Source organism: Juglans regia, chromosome 12 (assembly GCF_001411555.2).
Source record: "Juglans regia cultivar Chandler chromosome 12, Walnut 2.0, whole genome shotgun sequence".
In the NCBI taxonomy this organism is placed as follows: Eukaryota; Viridiplantae; Streptophyta; class Magnoliopsida; order Fagales; family Juglandaceae; genus Juglans; species Juglans regia.
In genome coordinates, this window is record NC_049912.1 from 15,965,900 (window position 1) to 15,993,031 (window position 27,132).

The following is a 27,132-nucleotide window of genomic DNA, read 5'->3' on the forward strand; positions in this document are numbered from 1 at the left end:
TCAAAAAGGATCTCTTCTCGTGAATCTACGTATCATATAAAGAATATGTAACGTAAATGTTTTACAATCGGCAGCAAAGCTACCCTTGGAAGCCCTCTGCAATCAAAACCCAAAAAAAACCAATATCGAACCCTAAGACTCTATACACCGGGGAGGGAGGGAGGGAATATCTGTTGGTGACCCAGCAGCTAAATAATAATAATAATAATAATCAATACAGCCATCAACCAGCCGTATGAAACGTAAAAGAAATCCTACATAACTTTTTGTATGCATGAAACCCACCCTGCTGCTGCTCTCAAGCCATGAGAGCAGAGATCCTATGGTTCCCAAATAACTCAAAAGGGAATATACTCAACCCAAAGAAATTGTGGCTAATGAACATGAGAGATGAAGGAGGAAAGGACAACACGGACTTTTCATTCGAGACGGGACAGCCATATATACCTCTGAATGCTGGAAGAACAGAACAAAGGACTAGCTCCAGTGTTCACTAATCCCACTGTATGTCAGTGGAACTTGAACAAGCAATGCTTCCATGAACTTTAGACCCAAGAAATCATTGGGGCTCAATGACCTTCGTGATCATCGAAACAACCAGATGCTTCGAAAGAGGGGTGGGGGAGACTCGCAAGAACTGTCTCCAAACCATTATGGATTGGATGTAATATGCAAAGCAAATTTGTAGCCACAACATGGCATCAAAAGCTTAAGAACCACCAGCAGCCACCTTCTCCATTCTTTCCTTTTCAATCTCTGCTTTCCTCTGTTCGGCATGCTGGGCAACACCATTGGCAAGGGCTTGATAATGAAAGTCAAGTGTTTGCGTGAGGTTCTGGAAGCTCAATGGATCTGATGCTTGCAAGGCTGGATATGAAAGAAAGTGAGGCAAAAGTAAATGTACGTTGGGGGGGAAGGGGGTGGTTACAGATTAGACACTAACAACAAATATTTAAATTGTTCAATCTAAAACATGATGGAAGGGAATATTCTCACTTACATTTGACAGTATCCACAAAGAAAACAAAAGGGTCCACCTCATCAATTGGTGATTGCAACTCTTCATCATCACTATAGTCATCATCCGAATCATCATCGTCCTCATCATATGGGCGAAAAGCCTTAGCCTTTGCCTAGTGATAAAAAAACATCAAGTTATGATAACGTAAATGAACAAAACAGTGAAGCTAGATATCAAGGAATAATACCAAGCCATAGCACAAATCGATAATGAATGGTGTTCTGATACATTAAGCAAGACTCTTTGTATTGGATTGAACCCACAAACTAACCCTGGACTCCTTGTTTATGGGGTGAATGTCATCTGGTCCAAACACCATTGTAATCATTTTGACCTTCTAGAGTGTCTTGTGCATGCACTATGTGGACAATTAGGCATGCCCATTGGAGGGCACACGTTTTTTCCCCATTCCCATGAGCTGTAGAGTTATTTATCCCTTATCATCCCTGGTATTCCTCCTCTCTATTGGATGTGGGATGCACCCGCAAGCCCTTCCCTTTCTACATCCTTTTGGATGATAAGGCATGCCTATCCATGTTTCATCCAGCCTTTGCTCCACTATCAACCACCAGTATGGTTATTTTGCCTGCCCCACTTTCCTCTCCCTTGGAGAGAGTGTGTTTGCCAAGTCCAAACTCCAAACTCCCACTTTATCATCCCACTTCTGCTCGGGCCTTGATTTTTCTTCCTTTTCTCCAACATAAAAAGACCAGGCCTTGTATTCATGAGCTGGGCCTTTGCTCCCCACTATCGACCTTTGCATAAGAGTTGGTTTTGATAGCTACAGGCAGGTCAAGTCAACTTCTGAAACACTGGTTTCTGCTTGTGCCTGCCCACAATGGCTACTTCACCATTTTCCTTGTTTCCCCATAACACCTCTTTTAGTAGTCTGTCACATAAGCTTGACCCACCCGACATAGCACCGCCATGTACTTCAACTCCACCTGGTATCCCCCATGGCCCTAGAGCTTATGCGAGCTCCTCCCATGAGCCATTACCATGGGACAGGAAAACCAAAGTAGCGGCTTTGTGCGCAAGGATGCATTTCTACCTTCCCAGACTTTTTTGATAAGTAATTTCTCCCTTCCCAGACTTTCCACACCTTTCAGTATTAACTCTGAAACCTTGCCGGCTTCTACAACCATATTTGGCAAATGCTATGTAGTGACCATGAGCTTTAGAGCAATGTTGAGCCAAGTATGTTCTGTTCTCATTGTATGTATTCTTTGAGTCCCAGCTGTAACATTGTGATCACCAGCCACCCTACACTGATATGACCCAATGAGAACTTGAAAACTATTGATTCCACCCACAAGCTGCTCAACAAAACCATTCTGTTCACCAAATCTATCGTAACATAATAACCAGCAAGAAAAGTGTAAACACACGATGATGCCACTGGCTTGAATCACCGCAAAGATCATCCATCACAAAGAGAGAGAGAGAGAGCACTTTTTAACTCATAAAAAATTCATGCAATTTCAAGAACTCAAACAATGCAAAACAAATATAGCACACGCAAAAACAAATGTCTACAATATAAACTGTGTAACCATTGTCCTGTATTTCGCAACACACATAAAATTAATTTGAAAATCTGGGTTAAAATCCACACCTGTTCAGCCAACTTTTGAAGTCTAATGCTGTCAGCTTTATCCCCATCCTCGGTATCAACTCCCATTTCCTTGTCAGATACATCACCATCATCCTCTTCGTCGTCCGTTTGAAAACCATCCATATCATCATCGTCTTCCACCTCTTCTTCCTGTGCAGCTTCTGCCCATCATATAAGTTTAGAAAGTAATAATACAAATGACACAGATATATCAACGGGGAGAGATAGAGAGAGACCTGCAATTTGATCCTTGTATGCAACTAAAAGATCAAGGGTTGCTCTGAAAACGCGTCCCAAAGCTTCCCTTGGCAAATGACCAGCAGGCAGTGCTAGTAGTGATGTCAATCCCAAGCAACAAACTTTCTTATCATGTTCCCTGTAACATAGAAATTCATATGGCATGCCATCCTCAAGGGTAAACGAGCAAGTACCAGATATATGGGGTATGATGGAATTAAAGAGGCTTTTCTTCCCTTTGATCTTCTGGGGGAGCAGAAGGGCAAGTGTGGGGGGGGATGAAGAGATGGAGGGTTGGCAGCACTAACAACAGGAAAAAGAATTGAAAGTTCACCTTTTAAAATTAACGCGTACACCACTCTTTTTAACTTCTTGCAGCATCTGGAACCAAAGATTAAATATTTCCGTTGCAACACCTAGCTTTTGCAATATGCCGAGTGTCAAAGCTGAATTGTAGAAAAGAGCATCTGCTATCTGCGATCAATTTTCTTTTTAATAGTAATCACCTCAAAGATGCTTCCATCTATCACAGGTATTTTTGAAGCACATGACTAGGAAAAGTTAAAAGTAAATCATCCACTGTTAAATCAAGATAATAAGAAAAACAGAACTATTTTCAGCTGATATCCAAACATTGAGTTTTTAGCACTGGATATTTGTATCAACTAACAAGGCTTTGATGGTTTCCTCTATTGGCTCGTGTATAATAAAAACCTCTGTTTTCAAGGCCATAATGGTCTATTTAATTGGTTTATATCTACTTCTAATATTTAAGGGCTCATTGCATCCAACTCTTTTTTTAGGATTTCAATAAGTTAAAAACAATGGACAACCAGACATGTGCTGCTAGAGGAACAAAGGTATGACACGTGACCAAACCTTACAACCAATTCAAGTTTTGTACATCATGTCAGGAAACATTTAGACGATGTAGATTCTAAACAGATCAAGTCAGAGATAAAATAGTTTTAGCCAGAGACAAGCCAACAAAACCATGTGTATTATGAAATCCATATCCAAGCCATCTAAATGCCTCAGTTGCAAGTTCAATGGTCACCAAAAGGTAGATGTGTTAAACTTGAGTAGTTTATCTGGCTAATGGGTCCGACACAAACATTATTGCAAGAATCACATGATCTCCAAGGACCATCAATGGTTTCATCTTTCAGTTACAAGGGAGATCAAGCTCGTAATTAAGAGTCCTATGCTGTAAATATAGCTCCCCATCATTTATTCTGTAGAGAGACTACACAGGTCAAATTTTCAATTCAAAAGGCAAAAACTAAAGCAATGGCTCTTATTTATTCTGTTAAGAGAGATGTGCTCCACATACCAAGTCCCCTTGCAACTCAGAAACACAATCCTTTTGTTAAAAGGAAAATTTGAATATTTGTAAAAAAAAGTTTACATATGCTCCCTACCACTTGCATGAGAAGACATTTCAAGTATGACTTCTCTGCCCGACGTAATCGCTCCACTGTGATTCTGAGATATGGCTCAACCCATTGATCCACCTGCCCCTTGCAGTTCTGGAAGACAACTTGAATGAGCTTTGGAGCTGGCTCAATATCATTGTCCTCGATATTTTTATCTAACATGGTCTGCAAAATTAAAACAGCACACATCTTATCAGCCAAAGGGGAGGAAAGGAAAGAAAACACAAGAAAAAATAAATACATCAGTGTCACAAAAAGTCACCAAGATTTTTCACATTTTCATTTCAATGCTTTATCTTAATTGCTAGGCATCAAAACAAACTTTATTAAGCAGAAAGAACTCACAGATGAAATCATAGTCCAAAGGCTTTGCTGGTAATCTGGTTCTTTACAAGTGAGGAAATATGCAGTTCCCCTGGATATGTAGTTGTCCAAAGGAACCAAGATATCTGCATGAAAATATCACTTCTCAGAATTAAAATACAGGAAATGTACATGGAAACTGATTCTAAAGATAAATCAAGCTTAAATGCTTTTGTTTTTTTTTATACAAGTAAATTGAAAGCGCATTACACAGAAGGTATAAAAGAGAAAGCACCTACTTAGGGGGAAGATGAACAACAAAAACTCCAATTCTAGTCTTTGGTCAGGCGGTAGACAGAAAGTTGAATACATGATACCATAGATATATAAGGAACTTCCTTGTTTAATATTCTTTCCTTTTATTTGTTACCCATCAAATGCGTATATATATACACGAAACTCAATTTAAATAGAATACTAAAAAGGGGATGCAAAAAGGTCTACAGAAGAGCCTTTTTCAGCTCCAAAAGAAATCACAGGAATACTTGGAATTGGTAGAATAGGTCTGCCAATGTTACGTTGTAAATGAATGGTTTTATATAGAGCATAGACACGGATTTGAATTTTTTTCTCTAGATTTGGTTTAATTTTACACTTTGGTTTCGGGCTTGATTGATTATGTATCCTCAAGGTGCTGGATTGTAACCGCAGCATCCACTCGCCATAAGTGAGGGCTTATCAATAATATTTAGGTATCATCCTCTTCTAAAAAATAAAGAATACCCAAACTAAACAAAAATACTAATTGCAATAGTGCCAATAAATTTCCCTTGAATATCCAGCTAAGTATATAAATGGCAGAGAAGATCATACTTGGAAAGTACTCAATAGCAAAATCTGCCAACGCTTCCATCATCAATGACCACAGACCCCACATATCCAGAGATATAGTTGGAGAAAAGAGAGTTATATATGATACAATTTCCAAAACTTCTTCAAAAACCTCTGCACAGGTAACAGGAAAAACAAACTATGTACTTAAGTGGGGAATGAGATATTGAACTCTAAGAAAAAGGGCAACTAAAGCAGCAAATCACACAAAAGTTTAAGATTCCAGCAGCTAAATGAAACAGTGACAATATTAAATAGGTAAACTTTATATCCCCTTTGATTTTCAATAAGCAGGAACGCTTCAAAATTAGGAAACTGCATGTGCTGCTTAGAGACTCACAAGAATCATTAATGTACTGCTCTCATGGGACTCCACAAAAAGCCGTCTAAAAGTGACAAAATTGATAAACATAGTTTTCTGCATTGTATATTATTTCCAAGTGTACTGTATTATGTGGACTTTTTTATATTATTTATACAATTTGGTTGATGCAGGCATGAGAGGAGATTTAGCTGCTTTTTGTACGTGTGCTTCAACTTTCATAGTTTAGGATTTTTATATAAGTTATGATTCATGTTGGGTAGGTCCACGTTAACTTAAAATACTTTAGAGATCAAAATGCCAGGCGTTCAAAGTCCAGATACTCAAACTTACGACGAACTCCCAGAAACTTGTCCAGAAAATGAACCTGACTCCTCGAGGAACAAAACCTTAAAAAAGCGGATTCTACTAACTTCAGCTTCAAGGGCTTTCATGACCTATACTATACCAACGATCTACTAACTAATTCAACAACTATGTTGCAGAATAATATACATTACAGAGGAAACTAGATTTCTTCATTTTCTTTATACATTTTCAATTTCTCAGTCATGAGTGAAAGACATCCACTACATATGTTGCGAAACAATTTATATTTTCATTTGTCAAAGTATAGAATGCACACCTTGGCCATCACTTGTCAACATTCTACGCATTATAGGAAGCAAAGTTGGCTCAATTTCCACAAAAATATGAGGAAGCCTGCTCACTGATTCAAGAATTGTGCTAATGGCACGTAAACAACCAACTGCAGCTAAAGCACCAGGATCATCAACTTCATCATCAGCTTCAGCAGTGTTCATACACCTCCAAAATGCAGCCGCCTAAATTTAGAGAGAAAAATGGACTAACATGAACTGAAGAAGGAAGTTACATATAATAAAATCAAATGAGATTGATAGCAAATATTACCAAATTCTTGCATAACCCAAGAGCATATGGTGCCATTTCCTCCCCAAACTTGTCGACTATAGTCTCCAGAGTAAATACAAGGTCCTCGTTCTCAACCTCATTCATAAGTTTAAAGAACTCTGGATGGAAGAAAAATTTGCATAATGTAAATCTTTTATTCACAAAGTCACATTGTTCAGAGTCTTGGCAAGATTTCATGAACCACATACCATCAAGAAGTTGAGGAAGAATTGGGCGAATTTCATTCAAATCTGCATAGTTAAAAAAATGCAAATTCTATCAAGCAGCCAACATCTAAACTAACAGAAAAATAAAATTATGAAAAACAAACACTCACACATAGTGTGCAGCATATATATACCTCTGCAAGCTTCAACAAAAGAGCGCAAAGCAAAAACAGAATCAATACGAACAGGAAGTTCTGGATCCCGCATCCCAGACACAACACTGTGTAAAGCCTTACGGAAAGTGTTCTGATCCGAGAAATTTATATGGGCATACTGTCCAGCAACCCATGCAGCCTAAATCCAGAACAAAATTTTCATTCAACTATAATAGGAGCAGGTGCAAAAGTAGCAGCACTAGCACACACTTCCCTAATACCAGTAAAGGCAGAAAAATAGTAATGCCTTTAAAATGAATGCCCAGCTAATATGAACGCTCATGCAAAAACAATCAAACGTGCATTTCTCAACCTTCTTTCACAAGGCAACAAAAAAAATCAATTGAAAACAATGTTTGTGATATGAAGATTTGGAGATCAAAAAATAAAGAAAAAATTAACATGAAGTTACTAAATCAGTGTTTGAAGAAGAAGAGCTGACAATCAGTGTTTGTAAAAGGCAAAGCCCAAAGTGCCATGGCCAAAGTGCTTTGCTTTCGGAAAGCAAAGAGCATTTACAAAAGCATACTTGTGGGCACGTTTTTTGTGCAGTTAAAGTGCATAAAGCACGCTTTTATAATTCTTGAGTTTTTTGGTATATTATGATCTAACAATGTATTTAATTTGATTATCGCTATCAAATCTAAATGATTTGTATACTAGTGAAGTACAAGAGAGTAATATCAAAATGTTATGTTTAAAAAAAAGTAATTAATTGATTACTTGATTTTCATGTTGCTTACTACTCTAATAAGTTGAGTTAATATACTAAATATGTTAGTATGTGCTACCATCTTACCATCTTACTTTTAAAGCCTTTTTTTTTATAAGTAACTTGTAAAGGCTTCTCGTATTATATTTTACAGATTTATCGTTATTCTACATCATCTTTAAAAACGTGCGCTTGCACTTTATGCCTTGTGCCAAGGCTAGACAGCGTTTATGCTTAAATCCGCCTAGCGGTTTCACCAACACTGCCAACATTAGAGTTTAAGACCATCAAAACTCACTGCATTATGAAAACTAATAAGTAGCCAAATTGCACAAAGATAAATAAACAGAAAATAAATTTTAGCCTAACAAACCTTGGCCCTAAGATGCCCAAATGGACTAGTAAACTCAGGGAAAACGTGTTGCACTAACATATGCTCAAGTTGAGACCTGTAAGGTTCAGTTTGCTTCAATTTATCACAAAGGGCTCCAATAGCGAGAAGTGCACCATCTTTCTGTCTATAGAGTTTGTACTCTACCGGTGCTTCATCATAACTGGAGGAGGAAAAATACACAGGAACAAATAATACACCCAGTTATTTAATACCCAAATGGTAGACAATAAGTTAAATAACAAATATATACCTCTTAAAAATTCCCACAATGAATTGAATAAACTTATGAAGATTTTCTTTTCCACGTTTTCTAACCAGCTCACTGACAAAATCCATGGCAGCAGTCCTTGGACTGTATAGATCTTCAATGATATCTGAAGCCAACAAAGAGAGTCCTAAATAACCTGCAGCAATCCAAGGCCTTTAAAGCAATAAATTCATATCTTGAGGCCATACCATAACCCTTCCTCACGTACTCATGTGGGTCTTCATCCCAAAGCTTTTGATCAGTGTCATTGAAGCACATAAGGGGAAAAATTATCTCAAAAAGAAGAGTATCAAGTCGAGATTGGAGCAGGTTATACATAGTGTTCTTCGAGATACTGCATATATATTAGAAATGAGGAGGTCAAATAGATTCTTTCCACTTTAAGTATATATCATGGCAACGAAGCAGCAATAAATAAGGCAAGGCATCAAGAGATTGATGATCTTGATATTAATTAGATGAACAGCCAAACACAACAGTAATTTCAGTTTCAAGGCCCATGGATAAGAGAAAAGGCGGTGTTGGTGGGATCTATAACTTTCAGAAGATGCATCATAGCTCGATGCAAATACAACTTTTTTCTTGTTTTTTTACATTAGTTGCCTACTTCTTTAGATGTAAACAAGAACTTCCACAGACTATGATCCTTTCATAACATGTAAGTTCCCATTCTCTCTACAAAAGGGATTTCAAAGAAAAATCCTGACAAAAAATGATGCTTCTCCGAATGACATGCAGGAAATCCTATCCTCGTGCCCAGAGTCATATTCAATATTACTTTTGGAAGTATGTGTTCCTTTACATGAAATGAAAAGGACCAAAACTATATTTACATAACACTACATGGACAAGGATTCCATAAGATAATCCTTGGATCAAAACACAACGGGAAGGGTCCTACGGCTCTCCAAGATAATCTGACAACAGTGCCAGAACGGATATGAATCCAATAATACTTGCATGGTACTTCTCAAATGTATCAGCATAGCTTTTGGACTTTGAAGATCAATCTAATACTTGCTTAATATTTATGGACTCATTTATACACAGCTCAAACATTAAGTTGTGAAATTCTCCCACAAAATATGATTGCAGAGAGAAACTTAACAAAAAAAAATAATGCCTCCAGCTGCCCCTCTCTAAAAAATCATTTGTGCATACCTTGAACAATTTAAACATATAGAGTATCACTAATGTTTTTTTTATAAGGATCACTATTGCTACCGAGTTCATCACCCACCTCAAGGAGCAAATGCAGCACAATGCCTCGAGAATTAGAATCCTCAGCCATATGCTAGTTACTAATAAAAAAAAAAAAGCTAGTAATTTTTAACCTGTGGACTCATTGAAAGTTTTCAGGCTGTGCATATGAGAATTTATGGCTTCAACCTTCACTGAAGTTGCAGCTGCATCAAAATGTTTTCGCTTCTCTGCTCTCCCCCAAGGCTCAAAAGTAAATAGAATTCCATTTTCACACAAGACACAACTCGTAATTAAATTGATTAATTGTAATCTCGTTTATCAATTTTATACTTTTAATATTTGACCGATAATTTCTTTAATTCCTTTATTTGTATAGATTGGGGAAACTATGGATTTGTGCAGTTACAACCTAGTCCGAACTTTATTTCACACTCTCCGAGACATCTCTTGGTCAAAAGACCAACTGCAAGCATGCATTGGCAAGAAAGATGTTCTTCTCTACCCTTAAAATTGATTCTCAAACAAAAGCTAAAAGCGAAGCCAAAAGAAGAATGAGGGTCAAGGAAGGTACCAGGCACTACAAGGAAATGGCTTCTTTTTTTTTTTGTTATTGGTAAATAAGATTTTATTGATCATAGGAATAGGCAAAAGCCGAAGCACACAGGTCATATACAAAAGCAACACCTAGGAGTGATGTTCTAGTGAGACAAGAAAATCATGAATGGTCATGCCATTAAATTCCACACCATGATATGGTATTTCTTAAAGCCATCATAAAATAGCCAACCCTTTATAGTTGATAACAGGATTTATTGAGTTCAGTTCAGTTTATCCAAAACTTATAATTTGAGCAAGATTGTAACATGAACAGATCTTCTAGCACCATTAAGAACAAATAATCATTTTTTTTTATAAATAAAAATATTATATATATCAATAGAAGTAACCAGGTACCCTGGACGTATACAAGAAAACACTTAGCCCATACTAGCTAGCCCCAAAAGACCTAAAAAGCCCATGAAAATTAGAAGTCTATCCAAAATACATCAAGAATTGGAATAGAACACACCTCCCCAACCCCCACCCTCCGTAAGACTAAGGAGACGTTTGGATTCGAAGATGACTTGAGATGAGTTGAGATAGATTGTGAATAGTAATGAGATGAGTTGTGAATAGTAGTGAGATTTGTGAGTTAAAGTTGCTGAATAGTAATGAATAGTAGTGAGATGAGTTGAGATGAATTGAGATGAGCTAAGATGAGCTGAGATGTCCTACGAATCCAAACGTCTCCTAATACTCCACCCGAAACTCCCTCTACAAGAACGTCTTCATAATATCCTCCCTTTCGTCTTCCCTCAACTTGAGCTACCTGGTAGGAATCCATGTTTTGTGGCCCATGGCCAAGCCACTAGCCATGTGGAGACAAGGCTAGACAATCCCAAAACAGTCTTAGGGGCATGCCATGAGGCCTGCCTTGACATGCCCAGGGTGCCCAAGGGGGCTAGTGACCAAGCCAACCCATTCAGCATGGTCATTGCATGCACCACGCGTAGCCCAGTGCGCCTAGCACCCATAGCCCGCGTGCGCGCAACACCCAGCACTGTTAGGGACCCCGGTCTTGTCCCTATCACTAAGGGTCCACGGCTAGTCTTGGTGATGATGGTGACCGAGTGTTCTTGCCACTTGCTTGGCCCTTCCACAAAAGGATGGTGTTTGAGTGATGGATGATGGTGTATTTGGGTAGGCTAAGTGTTTAGGCTAAGACAAATCGATGTGGGTGACTAGACTTGATCTTGAGTGAGGTGCCAAGATGATGGGGGCAATGATTGAATGGATGACATGAGATTAGGGTTCGGGTTGGAGGCAACTTGGGTTGTTGTGGGCTATGGTAGAATGAGGGTTAGTGTGGTCTTGGAAGATTCGCTTAGGATTATGGGTGTTTGATGCAATGGGAATGGCTTAAGAGTTACCCTTAATGTTTGGCCCACTTGGATAGTGATTAGGGTAGGTAAGGTGAAATCTAGCTAGGGTTTTGTGAGGTGGCTAGGATAGATTTCGAGATTTGCAAGAGTTGGCTTAGGGTTGGAGTTTAGGATGATTCTAGGGTTTGAAATGAGATAGAAGAGTGAGGCTAGGGTTTGGTTGGCTTGGGAATGGTTATGGAAAGTTTGTAAGATGGAAGGAATCTTTGAGTGAAGAGGAAAGTTTGAATTTTGAATTAAGATGGCAAGTCAATGGTTGACTTAGAGAGATTGTAGGAAGAGTGATTTAAGGAATTGAAAAGGATTTGCAATTCCTTAAATTAAGGGATTGAAATTGGGATTTGAATTTGAGTTTGAATTGGAGGGAGTCAAGTCTCCTAAAAGGAATGGGTTTCCTTATAGAGCTTTGAGGTGGGTGGCTAGGGCTTATGTGGATGATGGAGACAAGACTCCTAAAAGGAAAGAATCACCTTAAGGAGCCTTGAGGTAGGCGGCTAGGGTTTATGGTGGATGTCTTGAGGATAGCCGAATATGGTAAGTGGGTGGTGTGGCTAGGTCAAGTCCAAATAAGGCAAATAGTAGCCAAATAGAACTTTGCACCAAGGGGGAAGGTGTGTTTTGGCTAGGCTAGGATTTGAAGAGGCAAATCAAATATGGAAAGTTGACAAACACTAGGTTGGTCGACTTTTGTGGCTTGGATGGATTGGAAGAGCAAACTTATGAAGAACACTTAGGAACAAAAGCAACAATACTTATGAACTTAAATGAACAAAAGAACAAACAAGATAAATTCAACACTTGATTCACGAATTGCACAAGAATTGAATATAACTCATAAATTGATAAACACAACTTGAATTCACGAATTGCACCAAGTTGCAAGAACAAGATAGATAGATTGAACCACACATATTCACGAATTGCAAGGTGTGATTCTCTCTTTGGGATTCACGAATTGCACCCAAAAAGCCCAAGTGCCTAGCACCGATGGGTGATCTCAAGAACTAGTCTACCCACTTAGGGAATTTGCCAAAGGTTCAAAAGATATGAATGCAAAGCCTAAGGGTCCTATTTATAAGAGTTACAAGTTGGAAACCCCCAATAGGTCCCTTGGAAAATAAATAATTAAATAAAAATTAATAATGAAAAATAACATAGTTGGCATGGGTCAAGTTGACCCATGGCATGCATGAGCCCATGGATGGACTAGGTTGGCTGATGGCATGTGGCTGGCAGGGCCCTGGGCTGGTCTGGGCGTGTGCAAGCTGACATGGCCAAGGCAGGTTGCCTAGGCGCTGGGCCTACTGGGGCGCGTACGCGCTAGGCGTGTGTGCGGGGCGCGCACGCTGGGCGTGCTGCGCGCACGCAGCCACACGTGCTGTGCGCGCTGGGCGTGCGGGATGCATGCTGAATGGGCTGGTTTGGTCACCAGCCCCCTTGGGCACCCTGGGCATGTCAGGGCAGGCCCCATGGCATGCCCCTAAGGTTGTTTTGGAATTGTCTAGCTTTGTCCCCACATGGCTAGTGGCTTGGCCATGGGCCACAAAACATGGGTCTCTACCAAGCACGCCCAGCGCGCCCCCCGCACGCCCTACGCGCACGCCCAGCTCGCGCGCCCCAGCGCCCAGGCAGCCTGCCAACGCCCAGACCAGCCCAGGGCACTGCCAGCCACATGCCAACAGCCAACAGCCAACCCCTAGCCCACCCATGGGCTCATGCATGCCATGGGTCAACTTGACTCATGCTAACTATGTTATTTTTTATTATTTATTTTTATTTAATTATTTATTTTCCAAGAGACCTATTGGGGGTTTCCAAGTTGTAATCTTTATAAATATGACCATTAGGCTTTGCATTTACATCTTTTGACAAATTTCCTAGTGGGTAGACTATTTTATTCTTGAGATCACTATTCGGTGCTAAGGCATTGGGCTCTTTGGGGTGCAATACGTGAATCCCCTAAGAGAGGATCACACCTTGCAATTCGTGAATAGGTGTAGTTCAATCTATCTTATTCTTGCAACTTGGTGCAATTCGTGAATCCAAGTTGTGTTTATCAATATATGAGGTTTATTCAAATCTTGTGCAATTCGTGAATCAAGTATTGAATTATCTTGTTTGTTCTTTTGTTCATTTAAGTTCATTAGTATTGTTAATTTTGTTCTTGAGTGTTCATCATAATGTTCTTGGTGTTCATCTTATTTTTGCTCTTCCAATCCGTCCAAGCCACAAAAGTCGACCAACCTAGTGTTTGTCATCCTTTCCATAAGTTTGTCACTTTTCATATTTGATTTGCCTCTTCAAACCCTAGCCTAGCCGAAACACACTTTTCCCCTTGGTGCAAAGTCCTATTGAGCTACTACTTGCCTTATTTGGACTTGACCTAGCCGACCACATCCTTAACCTAAGTCCAAAACCCTAATCCTAAACCCTAGCCGCCCATCATCATCTTCCCAACAATAAACCCTAAACACAAGTGGCGCCAACCCTAGTGTTTCCATCTTACCATCCTTGTCACTTACCATAAATAGCCCCATCATCCACATAAACCCTAGCTGTCCACCTCAAGGCTCCATAAGGTGATTCTTTCCTTTTAGGAGTCTTGCCACTCTCTAATTCAAATTCAAATTCAAATTCCAATTCCAATTCAAATCCCTTAATTTAAGGAATTGCAAATCCTCTTCAATTCCTTAAATCATTCTTCCTAAAATCCCTCTAAGTCAACTATTGACTTATCATCTCAATTCTAATTCAAATTTCCCTCTTCACTCAAAGATTACTTCCATCCTACAAACTTTCCATATTCATTCACAAACCCTAGCCTCACTCTTCCATCTCATTCCCAAATCCTAGCATCATCTTGAACTCCAACCCTAAACCCAATCTTGCAAATCTCGAAATCCACCCTAGCCTCTTCACAAAACCCTAGCTACACTTCATCATACCTGCCCTAATCATCATCCAAGTAGCCCAAACATTAAGGGCAACCCTTAAGCCATTCCCATTGCACCAAACAACACCTATAATTCTAAGCCAATCTTCCAAACCCACACCAACCCTTATTCTACCATAGCCCACGACATTCCTAATTGCATCTAACCCGAACCCTAACCTCTTATCATCCATTTAACCCTAGCCTCCATCATCTTGGCACTTCACTCAATAACAAGTCTAGCCGCCCACATTGATTTGTCGTAGCCTAAACACTTATCCTATCCAAATACATCATCATCCCATCACTCAAACATCATCCTTTTGTGGAAGGCCAAGCAAGTTGGTAAGAACACTCGGTCACCATCATCACCAAGGCGAACCCGTGGACCTTAGTGTTAGGGACAAGACCGGGGTCCCTAACACTACCTCCCTTAGCGTCGTAGTTGATTGCCTAAGAAAGACGCTTTAACTCCCTACTTTTCTTAAAACTTGATTTGGTTTCAAGCGAGAGGCCCGCCTCTATCACTGTGAGTAGTGCTTTAAACTGGTCTTCACATCCTCCGTATGAAAGCCCCACAATATGCTGAATCTCATTAACTTTATGCAGAACCCAATCTGATGGTGAACCCGCTATGTTGTTTGTTGGAGGAAGAGAAACCAAGGGAACAACATTATCCCTTATCCCCAGACACAGTTCTCAACTGCTCTCCCAACCCGAGACGTTCCTCCTCACAAGGCACCAACGATAAACCCGTAATTTCCTCCCCACAATATCCTATATTCAAATCCCGAACCTCCTCAACAGTTATATTGTTGTTGTCACCATTAGAGGTTCCTTCACCTCTAGCATATGCGTCGTCGTTCCATTAACGAGAACATTGCTTGTAGGTGCTACACCCCCTGACAACCCTTTTTGTGCCACTTTGTCAAACCCTACTACTCCCTCAGGAGGCATAGAACAGGTAGGGGGAGCACTACCTTCTGTTACCCCATTCTCATCTTCTGAAAAAAGCTTGTCTGCTTCTTCCAAAGTACTCAAAACCCTGGAAGGACCCCCATCTTCAACTAAAGTAAACCCTGGAAAAAGGTACCAACCCCAATTGCAATTGGTGACTGAGGGCAGTCAGACGGCAAACCGGCGTGAACAGTGATGTCGACGTCTGACGACCCTATTTGTGACGATGTGGAAGTGCCCTTTGCCGACACACTTGAGGCCTTCAAACCCGTAGTATCTCCCCCCCACCCCCCATCGTCCGTTTTCAACCCACCACCCAAACCCAAGACCAGCTCCAACCCCTTATCCACATTAATCATAAGATCTCTCACATACTCCATAACTCCCATCAATTGAGCTTTAACAGCCCACAAGAACCCCTCCACTTCTCCCACACTCAAACACTCGACCAAGGCAGCCATTCCACCCTACACCACACGGTGCTTACCTCCACTTCTCCCAATTTCACCCGACAGCCTTTGTCTCCTACAAGTGTCTTATCATTTCCTTCCGCCGCAGAGCTATTCTCGACCAGACTACCCGCTGATGACCTCAACACCAAGGCACCTTTGACCAAGGAAGGCCTTCCCACTGTCTATGATGTTGAATGTGAGAACTCCATTACCCATCCTTAACTCCTTGAAGAATCCATCATGACAGATGAGTTCTAAACAATCCTCTATCCCCTTACCAACCCATGAAGCAGCCGTCCCACATAGGCACATGAACTTAGCTATATTTTTACTACGTTCAAAGATGCGAAAGCTATTTCCTCCCTCTTTCGTAAAAACGAAAGTTTTTTATTTCACCTTCTACCACCTCTCACCTTCCATCTTAAATGAATCCAAATCGCGCGTCATCATCCTTTGGTACCAAATCACAACATCATCTCCCAAAACATCAAGCTTCCTCTCACTTCGTCATCTCCTACATCATCTCCCAAAACATGCAGATCTGATGTAGGTTTGCGCTGGTGAAATCAAAGGAGTGGTTTCCTGAAAAAATCCGATCGCCGGAGGGAGGACCGACGCCAGAGTGCCCTCAGAGGAGTTGCCTGAGCCCGATGGTATTGTCTGTGGTGGTGGAGGCACAAATCCGACAGACGACAGTCCGAGAGATCTCCTTGACAATTCTAAATCTCGTTGCCAGAGGGAGGACTGACATCGGAGTGCCCTCAGAGGAGTCGCCAGAGCTCGTCGGTCTTGTCTACGTCGGGAAGGCACAGGTACGACGGTCGACAATGCCTCCGAGAAGTCTCCTCAACGTCTCCGAGAAATTTGAGAAATTCCAGGTCGCCAAAGGAGGACCGATGCTAGAAGTGCCCTCAGCAGAGACACCAGAGTCTGTCAACCTTGTCTATGGCAGTGGTGGGGTGTCTTAGGTGAAGGGTGACGCCGGTCAATGCCCTAGGCGAAGGGTGACGGCTGGGTTAGCCTTAGGGTTTTCTCTCTCACTCACCTATCTCCGCCATAGCATCGACAAATATCAAAGGAGACAATTATAAAGAATCTAGTGGGAGTCCTTTACGATTACGGAGAAATATGTAAGAACAAATAATCATATCATATGTAAAAACAAAAAAGACAGTATCATATTCAATTTTTTCTAATAAAAACATAACTAAACAGCTTATGCTACTGATAAGATTGAATGAACCAGAAAACTCATAAAAGAAAAAGATAGAAAGGGGTTTTTTTATAATTAATAAGAGAATTTTATTCCGAGAAAAAGATAGAAAAGAGTTTAAAGATTGGAACGAGAAATCCTATATGATATTCACCTTATTTTCTAAATAAAAACATAACTAAACAGCTGAAGCTACAGATAAGAAGATTGAATGAACCAGAAAACTCAGAAAAGAAAAAGATAAAAAGGATTTTAACATTTTGAAGGGGTTTAAATGTGAAAATTTGATTTTAAAATGGGAAAAAGAATGCGTAAAATAACCTGTTGGTTAGATATTGAAGAATCAGATTGATAACTCTGTCAGGTAAATATCCACCAACACGAATGACATTCAGCAAATTTAAGTGACACTCCAAAATCTTTCCTGCATAATTCTTCTGAAACATCTGTGCAAAAGCTTTGTTTTCTGGGTTTTGAAGTTTCAAATCACCAAACCTGTGACATGATAGTTTAATGCGGATGAAAAGTTAGAATAATAGTTCGTGAGTTCGATTCTCACAACACCCCCTCAACTTACCCCAAAATAATAGTTACTTATCAAAAAAACAAAGTCAGAATGCCTCGCAAGACTCATTCTTAGTTTCTAGGCATGTTTCAAATCTAGAAACTTACCTAGTGTATAGCCTATTTAAAATGTGAATTGTCCATTTCTTGACCTTCCACCACCCCCACGATTTCCGAATCTCAGGGTCAGCAGGCTGCCCTTCTAAGGGGACAGGCCTCTCCAATACATTTAGAAAAAGAATCATCCAAGCATTGAAGAGATTCGAATCAAAGAGCTGCTTTGGAATCTCCAACTGAAAAGAACAAACAATAAACCAGTCGTGCTAAACAATAAAAAAAGGAGCGAGTTTGTAGAGATAAAAGAATAAGAAAAAAACATGATGAGAAGAAAGTTAAAAGATCATCTGCCCCCAAGACTAATGCAAGCTTTTATGAAAAACCAACACTTTGTGGAAACCAACCTTGTTCAAAAGATGCCTTAGCCCCAACACACTTGTTTACAAGGCAATGAACTTCTCACAAGCTGGTGTGTGTGTGTGGGAAGGGGGGGTGGGTGGGGTGGGGCAATCTGCTTCTCATAGTAGGTTAGAGTGTTGAAAGAGATATCAAAGAAAACAGATTGGAGCACATCAAAAGGCCAGTTTTCAGCCATCTAAAAGCTCTGTAGTCAATAACAACTCAGTTCAAAAAAAAAAAAAAAACACCAAAGGATTTCAATGGATATTCTTAGGAAAGAACTGTAATGCAACCTCAATAAACATGTAACAAACAAAAATTGATACCCAGTCAAAGCAACTCCTAAAATGAAAATTCCTTGATGTGCTCCAATACTGATGGAAGGTAGACTGTCAAACTATCCATCTACCAACTTACATATATGGATGACCAAAATATTTTACAAATAAACTTGATCAGCTCTGCTACATCAAGCGATGGTTTGTCAATCTGCGCAAGCCTGTTATATATATTGAGCAAATGAGGGAATGTCTCCTCAACAATGAGATAAACCGGTGTTCTCTCCTCATCAGACTTGAACCTAAGTATATGAAAGAATTAATTGAATTTCAGTAAACAACCAAATTGGCATCAACACAAGTGCACCTTGTAAATAAAAGAAGGGTAGAGGCTTTAACGTGGGAAATTTATGATGTGATAGAATTCCTCAAAAATCAGAAAATGTATCCATAACTAGCATTGCAAATGACAACATCGAACATAAATTGAGTGCGCTAATCCCGTCCCCACTTACACCACTTCAATGCTGGCACTGTGCACACTAACATGTGCATCAACAAAAGTTGATAGATATACACAGGAACATATAAAGAATGCTTAAGAATGCATGAACAGAAATCAAGGATTTTGAGGCTACGTTTAGGTAGCAAGAATACTTGAGAAGTGTTGAGAATGTTTGTGAATAGTTATGAGTAGAGATTGAAGTGGGTTTGTGAGTCCCATTGAGAGTATTTTGAATTGTTTAGATGTATGAAATATGTTGAGTTGTTGACTTTTGGATAGATAATTGAAAAATGTGTGGGTTCCATCAATGATTGATTTTTTTTTTTAATGATGATTTTATTTATATATAATAGTGATAAATATTATAGTGATTTTATTTTTTATTTATATATAATAGTGATAAATATTATAGTGATTTTTGGAGAGACTTTGGTACGAAGATGGTTCACTGTGTTTAGCATGTGGAGTATTTTCATCCGTACAAGAATACTTGGAAAGTGTTGAGATATCTTCGCTACCCAAACGTAGCCTGAATCTTAAAGCTTCATATACAAGTAATATGGAAATATAAGAGAGGGGCTGACAGGTTTCAAAAGGCCGAGACTGCGAAGGTGACAGTGAGTCAAATGCATGCTCTCGTGCTCTTTTCACACAAATCAGTTTTGTCTTTCTTTGTTAAGTTAAGAAACTCTAAGAAATGTAACACGTCTCATCTGGTGCATTTGGCTTGAGAGGACCGGCTGGAGCTATGTAGATCAGGAACACTCTTTGGATGAACATAGATGTTTCTTTTCCCACACCTTATTTTTTTGGAGTTCGGCGATTGTATTCAATGGAACTAGTGTTCATGATTTTCTTGTATCCTTTTCTAGTTCCTAACTTGTAACTAGGTGTTTACTTTTGTATAATTCCTATGTACTTGGGCTACACCGAATTCAATAAAGTCTCATGTTTGGATAGTGAGATGAGATGAGATGATTTTATATGAAAGTTAAAGTTGAATAAAATATTGTTAGAATATTATTTTTTAATATTATTATTGTTTTGAGATTTGCAAAACTTGAATTGTTTATTATATTTTGTATGGAAATTTAAAAAAGTTGTAATGATGAGATGAGATGAAACCGTTTCTGTATCCAAACAGGGCCTCTAAGAAATGTAACCCATATGTCTCATCTGGTGCATTTGGCTTAAGAGGACTGGCTGGAGCTATGTAGATCAGGAACACTCTTTGGATGAACTTAAATTTTCTTTTTTTAAAAAAAAAAAAAAACTTAAATGTTTCTTTTTCCACACCTTATTTTTTTGGAGTTCGGTGATTGTATTCAATGGAACTAGTGTTCATGATTTTCTTGCATCCTTTTCTAGTTCCTAACTTGTAACTAAGTGTTTACTTTTGTATACTTCCCGTGTACTTGGGCTACGCCTAACTCAATAAAATCTTATTCTTGTTTATCAAAAAACTGACATGTAACAACCTATTTTTTCCTTGGAAAGGAAGAAAAAAATAAACAGGATCTCATCCTTTTTCATATACAGAACAATACATTAATTATCAAGAAAAAGGAAAAAGCAAGTGTTAGCCTATGCATGTATGTACAAAATGATATAGCAATAATAAGAAAATATATTTAAAAAAGAGAAGAAAAGGTATAAAAGAAAAGACTCCCACACATACAGAAATATAAACATTTTTGCTGCCCAGTTCTTTTCATAACAAACATGGGATTAACCAAAACATACCAAGAAAGCAAGCTAAATGATTTCTACAAATAACTGTAGTTAAATTTATCAACTATGTTCAAAATGTAATATTTTTTTTTTATTCGCAACAGATGTCTGGAAACAGCTTCCCGACTAATCCTGGGGGTGCACAGACCCTCGGCAAGGAGTTTTCCAAAAGTGCAACTCAGGTAATTCAAGGGAAAAATCCCCCAGTCTGATGACCCCTAGAGATTGTTTGGACCCAAGGGGGGATTTGAACCTTAGATCTAGGGGGGAGCATACCCCCAAACCAAAGGCCCTTACCACTTAAGCCAACTCCTAGGGGTTTTCAAAATGTAATTAAATTCCATTCCCGAAAAATTATAGCATGGAGTCTATTCACGTGTCTGTTCATGCGTCCTTCCTATTTAGGGGGAAAAAACAAAAAAAAAAAATACTAAATTAGATATACTTAAAGAAAAATTACACAAGCCCTTACAGAATTTTAAGGGAACATTACTTAGTTTTACTTTGTAATATTCTGAATCTCAACTCTAAGCCAGAATAGGATGAAAGATATAACTTACTCATATTTTCTAGCAAGTATCCGTAACACATACAAAGCTCCATAGACTTGCTTATCTTGTAAGTTATGCTTCACCCAGTCCAAAAGGTGCGGCCATTGTTCAGGGTAGTCAGCATGGATAATCGTCTTGAGGCACTCACCTATCTGTACCCTGTACAGCATGACATTTCATTGCAATTTTCTTCACATTAGAGATAAAAATGAAGTCCACACATTGCTAGGATTATATAAAGTTCATAACATGTATTTCAAATAACACCACTTAAAAATAGATGATCACAAAGATAAATGCATGGGATTTCATATCAGAAAGAACATATCGCAAGATGATGTTTTATCAGACAATCATCCAAAGTTACAATCAACAAATTACAACTTTGGAAAGCATGCAACATAAAGAACGGACACAGCGCAAAACTAGCCATTACAAACATAAGTATAGTAAAACTAATCAAACAGCAATCAAACATCAATCAACTGTAGTTAGAAAATGTTACCTTAACAGAGGAGGAAGTTGGGGTACGAACACTAGGATATGATCCCTCACCATGTCTTTGTCGGTTCGGGAAATCTTCTGCTGCTCATCTATATCAAACCGAAAATGAACAAATTATAAATCGAAATTAACCAACAGATTGAGACGCTAAACACGAACAAGCAAGGCGTCCCACACCAGGCTCATGAGGAGACCAGTTCTTGGCGATGAAGTTCTTGAAATGAATGCTGGCGACTTGGCGCACGGCTATGTCGCAGTTATTATCCACGATGATTTGCAATACCCTCACCAAATGTTGAGGTGCGTACTGAAACTGCAATACGAAAATTATAAAATTAATCTCAAAAGGAAACTGATTTGCTATTCTCAAAGAATTCTGAAAACTAAGCTATAATTGTCTCAATTCTTGAGAAACAATTGTTTCCCAAAAACAAAAAGAAATCAGCGATCACTTCACAATCGAGCTGAAACTAGCAATAACCATGGAGCATAATTCAAACACCAATCATTCACTTAAAAAAGAAAAGAGGAAGTAAAGATGGAGAATTGAATGAGCAACCTGATTGAGGCTTTGCTCCGCGGCCTTGCGCTCATCGGGGCTGGGGCAAAGAGCACCCTGGAGGATCACGACGAGGCTGGGAAGGTCCATATTGATCAGGAGTGAACTCGAGGATCGGAAAAGAATCTACGATCGAAATTGATCTGAACCTTAACCTCCCTGTCTGGAGTGTTCTCTCTAGTATCTATAGGGTTTTAGGACAGGGAGAGAGAGTAGCGTGTGCTCGCGTGTCTCAAGATGCGGAGGGAGAAAGCTATAGGGCGTGGACTGTGGAGGGTCTATTTAAAGTTCTAGGGTTTAGCCTTCTGTTTTCTAACTTCTATTTTTTTTAATTTTAAAAACTTTCAAATTAAAAAATTACATACTACGGTTTGTTTGGATTGAAAAATGATTTCAATTCATTTTATCTCGTTTTATCTCATCATTATAATTTTTAAAATTTTTATATAAAATATAATAAATAATTTAAATTTTTTAAATCTCAAAATAATAATAATATTTAAAAATAATATTTTATTTAATTTATTTAAAATATTATTATTTCATTTAATCTTATCTTTTAATTCAAACGTACGTCTCATTTTATTCTTTAGTCCTTAATCACTAATAAGGGGTCATTATTTATTAATTTTTTATATTTTAGAAAAATAATAAGTGTTGACTCAGGAATGATAGATAGTGATATTTTATATATAAAAATAAATAAAAATAAGATAAGAGTGTAGTATATAACATAATTTTTTAATTTCAATCATATAAATTAATATATCAGATTTAGAATAACAAATATGTAAAGCATGTCATGAATATATATGATTGAAGATAATAAAATAAACTTAAAGATATTTAAAAGTTTGAAGGTAGACAAATTGATAGTTCAATCTATAAATATTATTGAAATATTTTAGCTACTAACGGCGACAGAAACAGCAATTATTTTGAGGGATGGCAATTTTTATATCGTGTGACAGTTTATGTAAAATTAAAAAAAATTAAAAAATCATAATTATATATAAAATTAGAAAAATTTTACTTATTATTCTCATACCACATATTATATATTATTTTTTTATTTTATTTCTCTTATTAAATGTGTTGTGTATTAATGATGAGTATAAGAAATCAATTAGTTTAAAAAAAATAAAACCAAAAATAGAATCATATCTAGATAATTTGATATATAAATGTAAAAAAAGAAAATCTAAAAACACAATTTTTGCATGATTATTGATTATTGATAGATGCAAAAAATATTTCTTCATTGTTTTTATATTTTAAAAAAATATCAAAAGAAAGATTATTAATATATTTTATAAAAATATAGTTAATAATAGGAAAATGTATCGTAATTCTAGAGATGAAATTATTGTAGGAATGAAGTTACTATAAAGGAAAGAAAAAAGGAAACACATAAAATAATAAAATATTAAAATGAAGATGCTACAATTTCCTTCATATATGACTCTAGGGATGAAATTATTATCACTTATCTTCTAAATGAATTGTGTTTAGTTAATCTAATGTAACAAAATTTAGTGGACATTCATTAAAATATGACTTTAACTTCATTTAGTTAAATCAATGCTAGTGTTTTTAGATGCAGTTTAGATAGTGAGATAAAATAAAATAATTTTAAATAAAAAATAAAAATATAATATAATATTATTATAATATTATTTTTTAATATTATTATTATTTAAAAATTTTAAAAAAATTAAATTATTTTATATAAATATTTAAAAAAATTATAATAATTAAATTAGAAGAATGTTTTGTATATAAACAGGCCGTAAATCCGTATATATTGGAGATTGAGAATGTTGGGCAACAGCTAAAGCAGTAGCAGAGGATATTTGCAGGTTCGAGGTTTCCGTCCAGTAGCAGACAAGGGACGGATTTTCATATTTTAGATGATCCCAATCCCATGTATAAATGCGCTGCTGGATACCTGAGCATTCTGGCTGCATTTGCGTTTATTTTCTTTATTTATAACAAATCTTTTTAACTTTATGATACGGGATCTCACTAAAATATTAATTCCGGATAACGTTAGAACCAATAATTTAGAGTGGTTCGAATCAAATAATTTAAAATATCTAAATGGACAGGAGCTAATATGAATAAAATCTCTTAATAAGAAAAATATTATTTGCACCCATAAAATATATAAGCACTATACATTTTTTAAAAAAAATTGAATAAATATGAAATTTATATAAAAAAAATTAATTTTTTAATGATGAATCTCACTCTTTTTCAAGAAGAGTGCTCATTGCTTACACTATTTATGTCTGTATATATCATTACTCCTCTTATAATTCATTTTTCTTCTTGGATGCTTACATTAAGGGTAGGCAAAAACTCTGACAACTCCGACTCTGACTGACACCCACTCTGATTTCAACTTCGTTGAAGTCGAAAAAGTCAAAATTCAGAGTCAGAGTCGAAGTTAAAAGATAAAAATAGTCAGAATCAGAGTTCGGAGTTGAACAAGACTCCGGACTACCGACTCCGACTCTGATAAATATACTTAATATTAGGATAATGATAGAGTTACTATCCTTTTACTATTCTTTATGTATTTTTTTTTTAATTTTTTATTTTACTTAATGGTTAAGGAAGTGAATATTAATGAAATTATATATTTTTTTAATTTCTTCTTAATGATTAAGAATGTTAAAAAAATACTTAAAAGAAAATGATAAAAAATAATAAAAAAAACTTCAAATATACTATAAATAATAAATGTGTAATAAGAAAGTAATAACCCTATCACTACCTATTTAATATTATAACATAAATAAGTGAGGCCGGATTAGCCTAATGATTGTTGTTGTTTTTATTAATCTCCATGATTAGAGTTTGAGCCCTAGTGCCCCACGAGAACAAATTTTGTCTTGACTCTTTAACTCAAACGGCACTGTACCCCAATCCCAAACTTATTTCACTCTTCCCCATGAGAACAATCTTTGATTCTTCACTGTTCCACAGTCCCACCCCCCTTCAGACTTATTTCTAACCCCCAATCCTCCCTCATTCAGCCTTCTTCACTTTTGGATGCCGAGATCATATCTAAATAAGAAATTTCTTAATCTAGAGTCGAGAGAAGCATGGTGCGATAGAGATGGTGCATGTTGTCTGACGAAGATGGTGGCTGAACCAAGATTGGTTAGATCTGTTGTATGATGTGAGATGGGTTTCATTAGGATGAGAAAGAGAGGGAGATAGATCAAATCTAAGTAAGAAATTTCTTAATTTTTGTTTGAATGTTGTTGTATATTGTTTGGAATTTTTGGATGGTCGGGAAGTGAGAAGAAAAATGAAAAAAAAACTAAAAACTAAAAAAACAAAACCCCAACTTCGAGTTGGGCTTCGACTTTCGACTTCAACTCTAGAGCTCCAATCGTTGTCAGAATCGGAGCCCACCTACTTATATCATGAAGTCCTAAAACGCTATTACCTATTGTTTTGAAATATTAATTTTCTCCTAGCGTCGTCAACCCCACACATATAATGTGTTTATGAACAGTTCTCCATTCCTTTAATTTTATAAGTTGATCAGCTCAAAATTAATTTTAATTACGCAAATTAAATGATAAACAAACTAAATTCCTATTAAATCAACTCGATTTGATTTAAACTCGCGAATAAAGATTGTTTTGATTTGTTTAAAACTTGTAACACCTACACATATATACACATATATACACATACATATTATGCTTAATATTTTAAAAAAGAAATTTTTTATACAATACATTACCATCTTACTTTCATCAAATTATGTAAGATGTGACATATTTATCATCATTGAATAATAATATTTATCTTCTAATAATGATAAAAATGTCACATCTTACATAATAGGATGAAAGTAGGATGGTCGTATAAAGTATATCATTACTTATATATATATATACATATATATAATATGTACACTCACATACACACATATATGATAAGCACTAATCTTAGGTCTCATTTGGAAAAGTTGTAATAATGAGATAAAATGAGTTGAGAGCACTTCTCAAGACTCAATCCAAATCGGGCCTTAATTTTAAGTATAGTACATAATCATCTAGAAATTAAAGTGACTATTTATTTTCACTAAATCCTTACCCTCGTTCATATTTGTTTAATTTTATTATCTGTATATTTCTTGTATTTTCTGTTTTATTTGCTACTGTTTATAAAGAGCACAGAACACAAACATATATAATTCGAGAGAGAGAAAAAGAAATACAATTGCATGCATGCATGCAGTGAGTCAATTTCCTTTTATAAACGCTAGCTTATTATTATCGCTTCTTCTTCAGGAAACTAACAAAGCTAATTAATTTGCAAGCTTTTCTTTTTCTTTTTAAGCAGCAGCTAGCTAGCCCACTCATATGTTTTAAGTCTGTATATAATATATATATTTATATATATATATATATTATTTATACATATATATCCATATTTATTTATCCATATATTATCTATCCATATTTATTTATACATATATATATATATATGCATTTTGTAAGTACTCTGATGAATTAATTAATTTTTTATATTATTAGTACTACTATATATATTATTATTATTTACAACCAAAAGTCTAAAACTACTGCTAATATATATCAATTGCTCTAGATTTGTTACTTTTCTTTTAATCGGCTATCTAAAAATATTTTTTTAGAGAAAATATACTTACAACCGTGAATTGCGTAACCGCCGCGTAATTACTTTGAAAAAAATTAATAAAACATG

General features: G+C 36.9%; 1 protein-coding gene across 4 annotated transcripts; it reads right to left on the reverse strand.

Moving 5' to 3' along the window:
* LOC108993848 (importin beta-like SAD2) lies at positions 1 to 22,635 on the reverse strand. Of its 4 annotated transcripts, none has more exons than XM_018968882.2 (22): positions 22,381 to 22,635; positions 21,999 to 22,134; positions 21,823 to 21,910; positions 21,327 to 21,476; positions 18,670 to 18,832; positions 17,905 to 18,089; positions 17,554 to 17,727; positions 8,682 to 8,827; positions 8,476 to 8,599; positions 8,205 to 8,385; positions 7,099 to 7,258; positions 6,947 to 6,988; positions 6,738 to 6,856; positions 6,451 to 6,649; positions 5,486 to 5,617; positions 4,655 to 4,758; positions 4,295 to 4,474; positions 3,208 to 3,347; positions 2,873 to 3,012; positions 2,637 to 2,794; positions 1,001 to 1,133; positions 1 to 867 (listed from the first exon to the last, which is right to left on the reverse strand). In XM_018968882.2, the coding sequence occupies exons 1-22, from the start codon at positions 22,468 to 22,470 to the stop codon at positions 710 to 712; spliced, it is 3,102 nt and encodes a 1,033-aa protein (XP_018824427.1). In that variant the 5' UTR covers positions 22,471 to 22,635; the 3' UTR covers positions 1 to 709. The 4 variants fall into 4 exon arrangements, with proteins under 4 accessions (XP_018824427.1, XP_018824426.1, XP_018824425.1 ...); XM_018968881.2 differs by having other exon boundaries at positions 2,637 to 2,797; XM_018968880.2 differs by having other exon boundaries at positions 7,075 to 7,258.
* Positions 22,636 to 27,132: the final 4,497 nt, after the last annotated feature.

What these genes read in the sequence shown, in the direction of transcription:
- LOC108993848 (XM_018968879.2), bottom strand. Translation starts at nt 22,470, where the DNA reads ATGGACCTTCCCAGCCTCGTCGTGATCCTCCAGGGTGCTCTTTGCCCC. An exon ending in CTGGTCTCCTCATGAGCCTG is followed by an intron (nt 21,911 to 21,998) that starts GTGTGGGACGCC and finishes GGTTTGATATAG; the next exon opens with ATGAGCAGCAGAAGATTTCC. An exon ending in TTTGGACTATGATTTCATCT is followed by an intron (nt 4,475 to 4,654) that starts GTGAGTTCTTTC and finishes TTAATTTTGCAG; the next exon opens with ACCATGTTAGATAAAAATAT.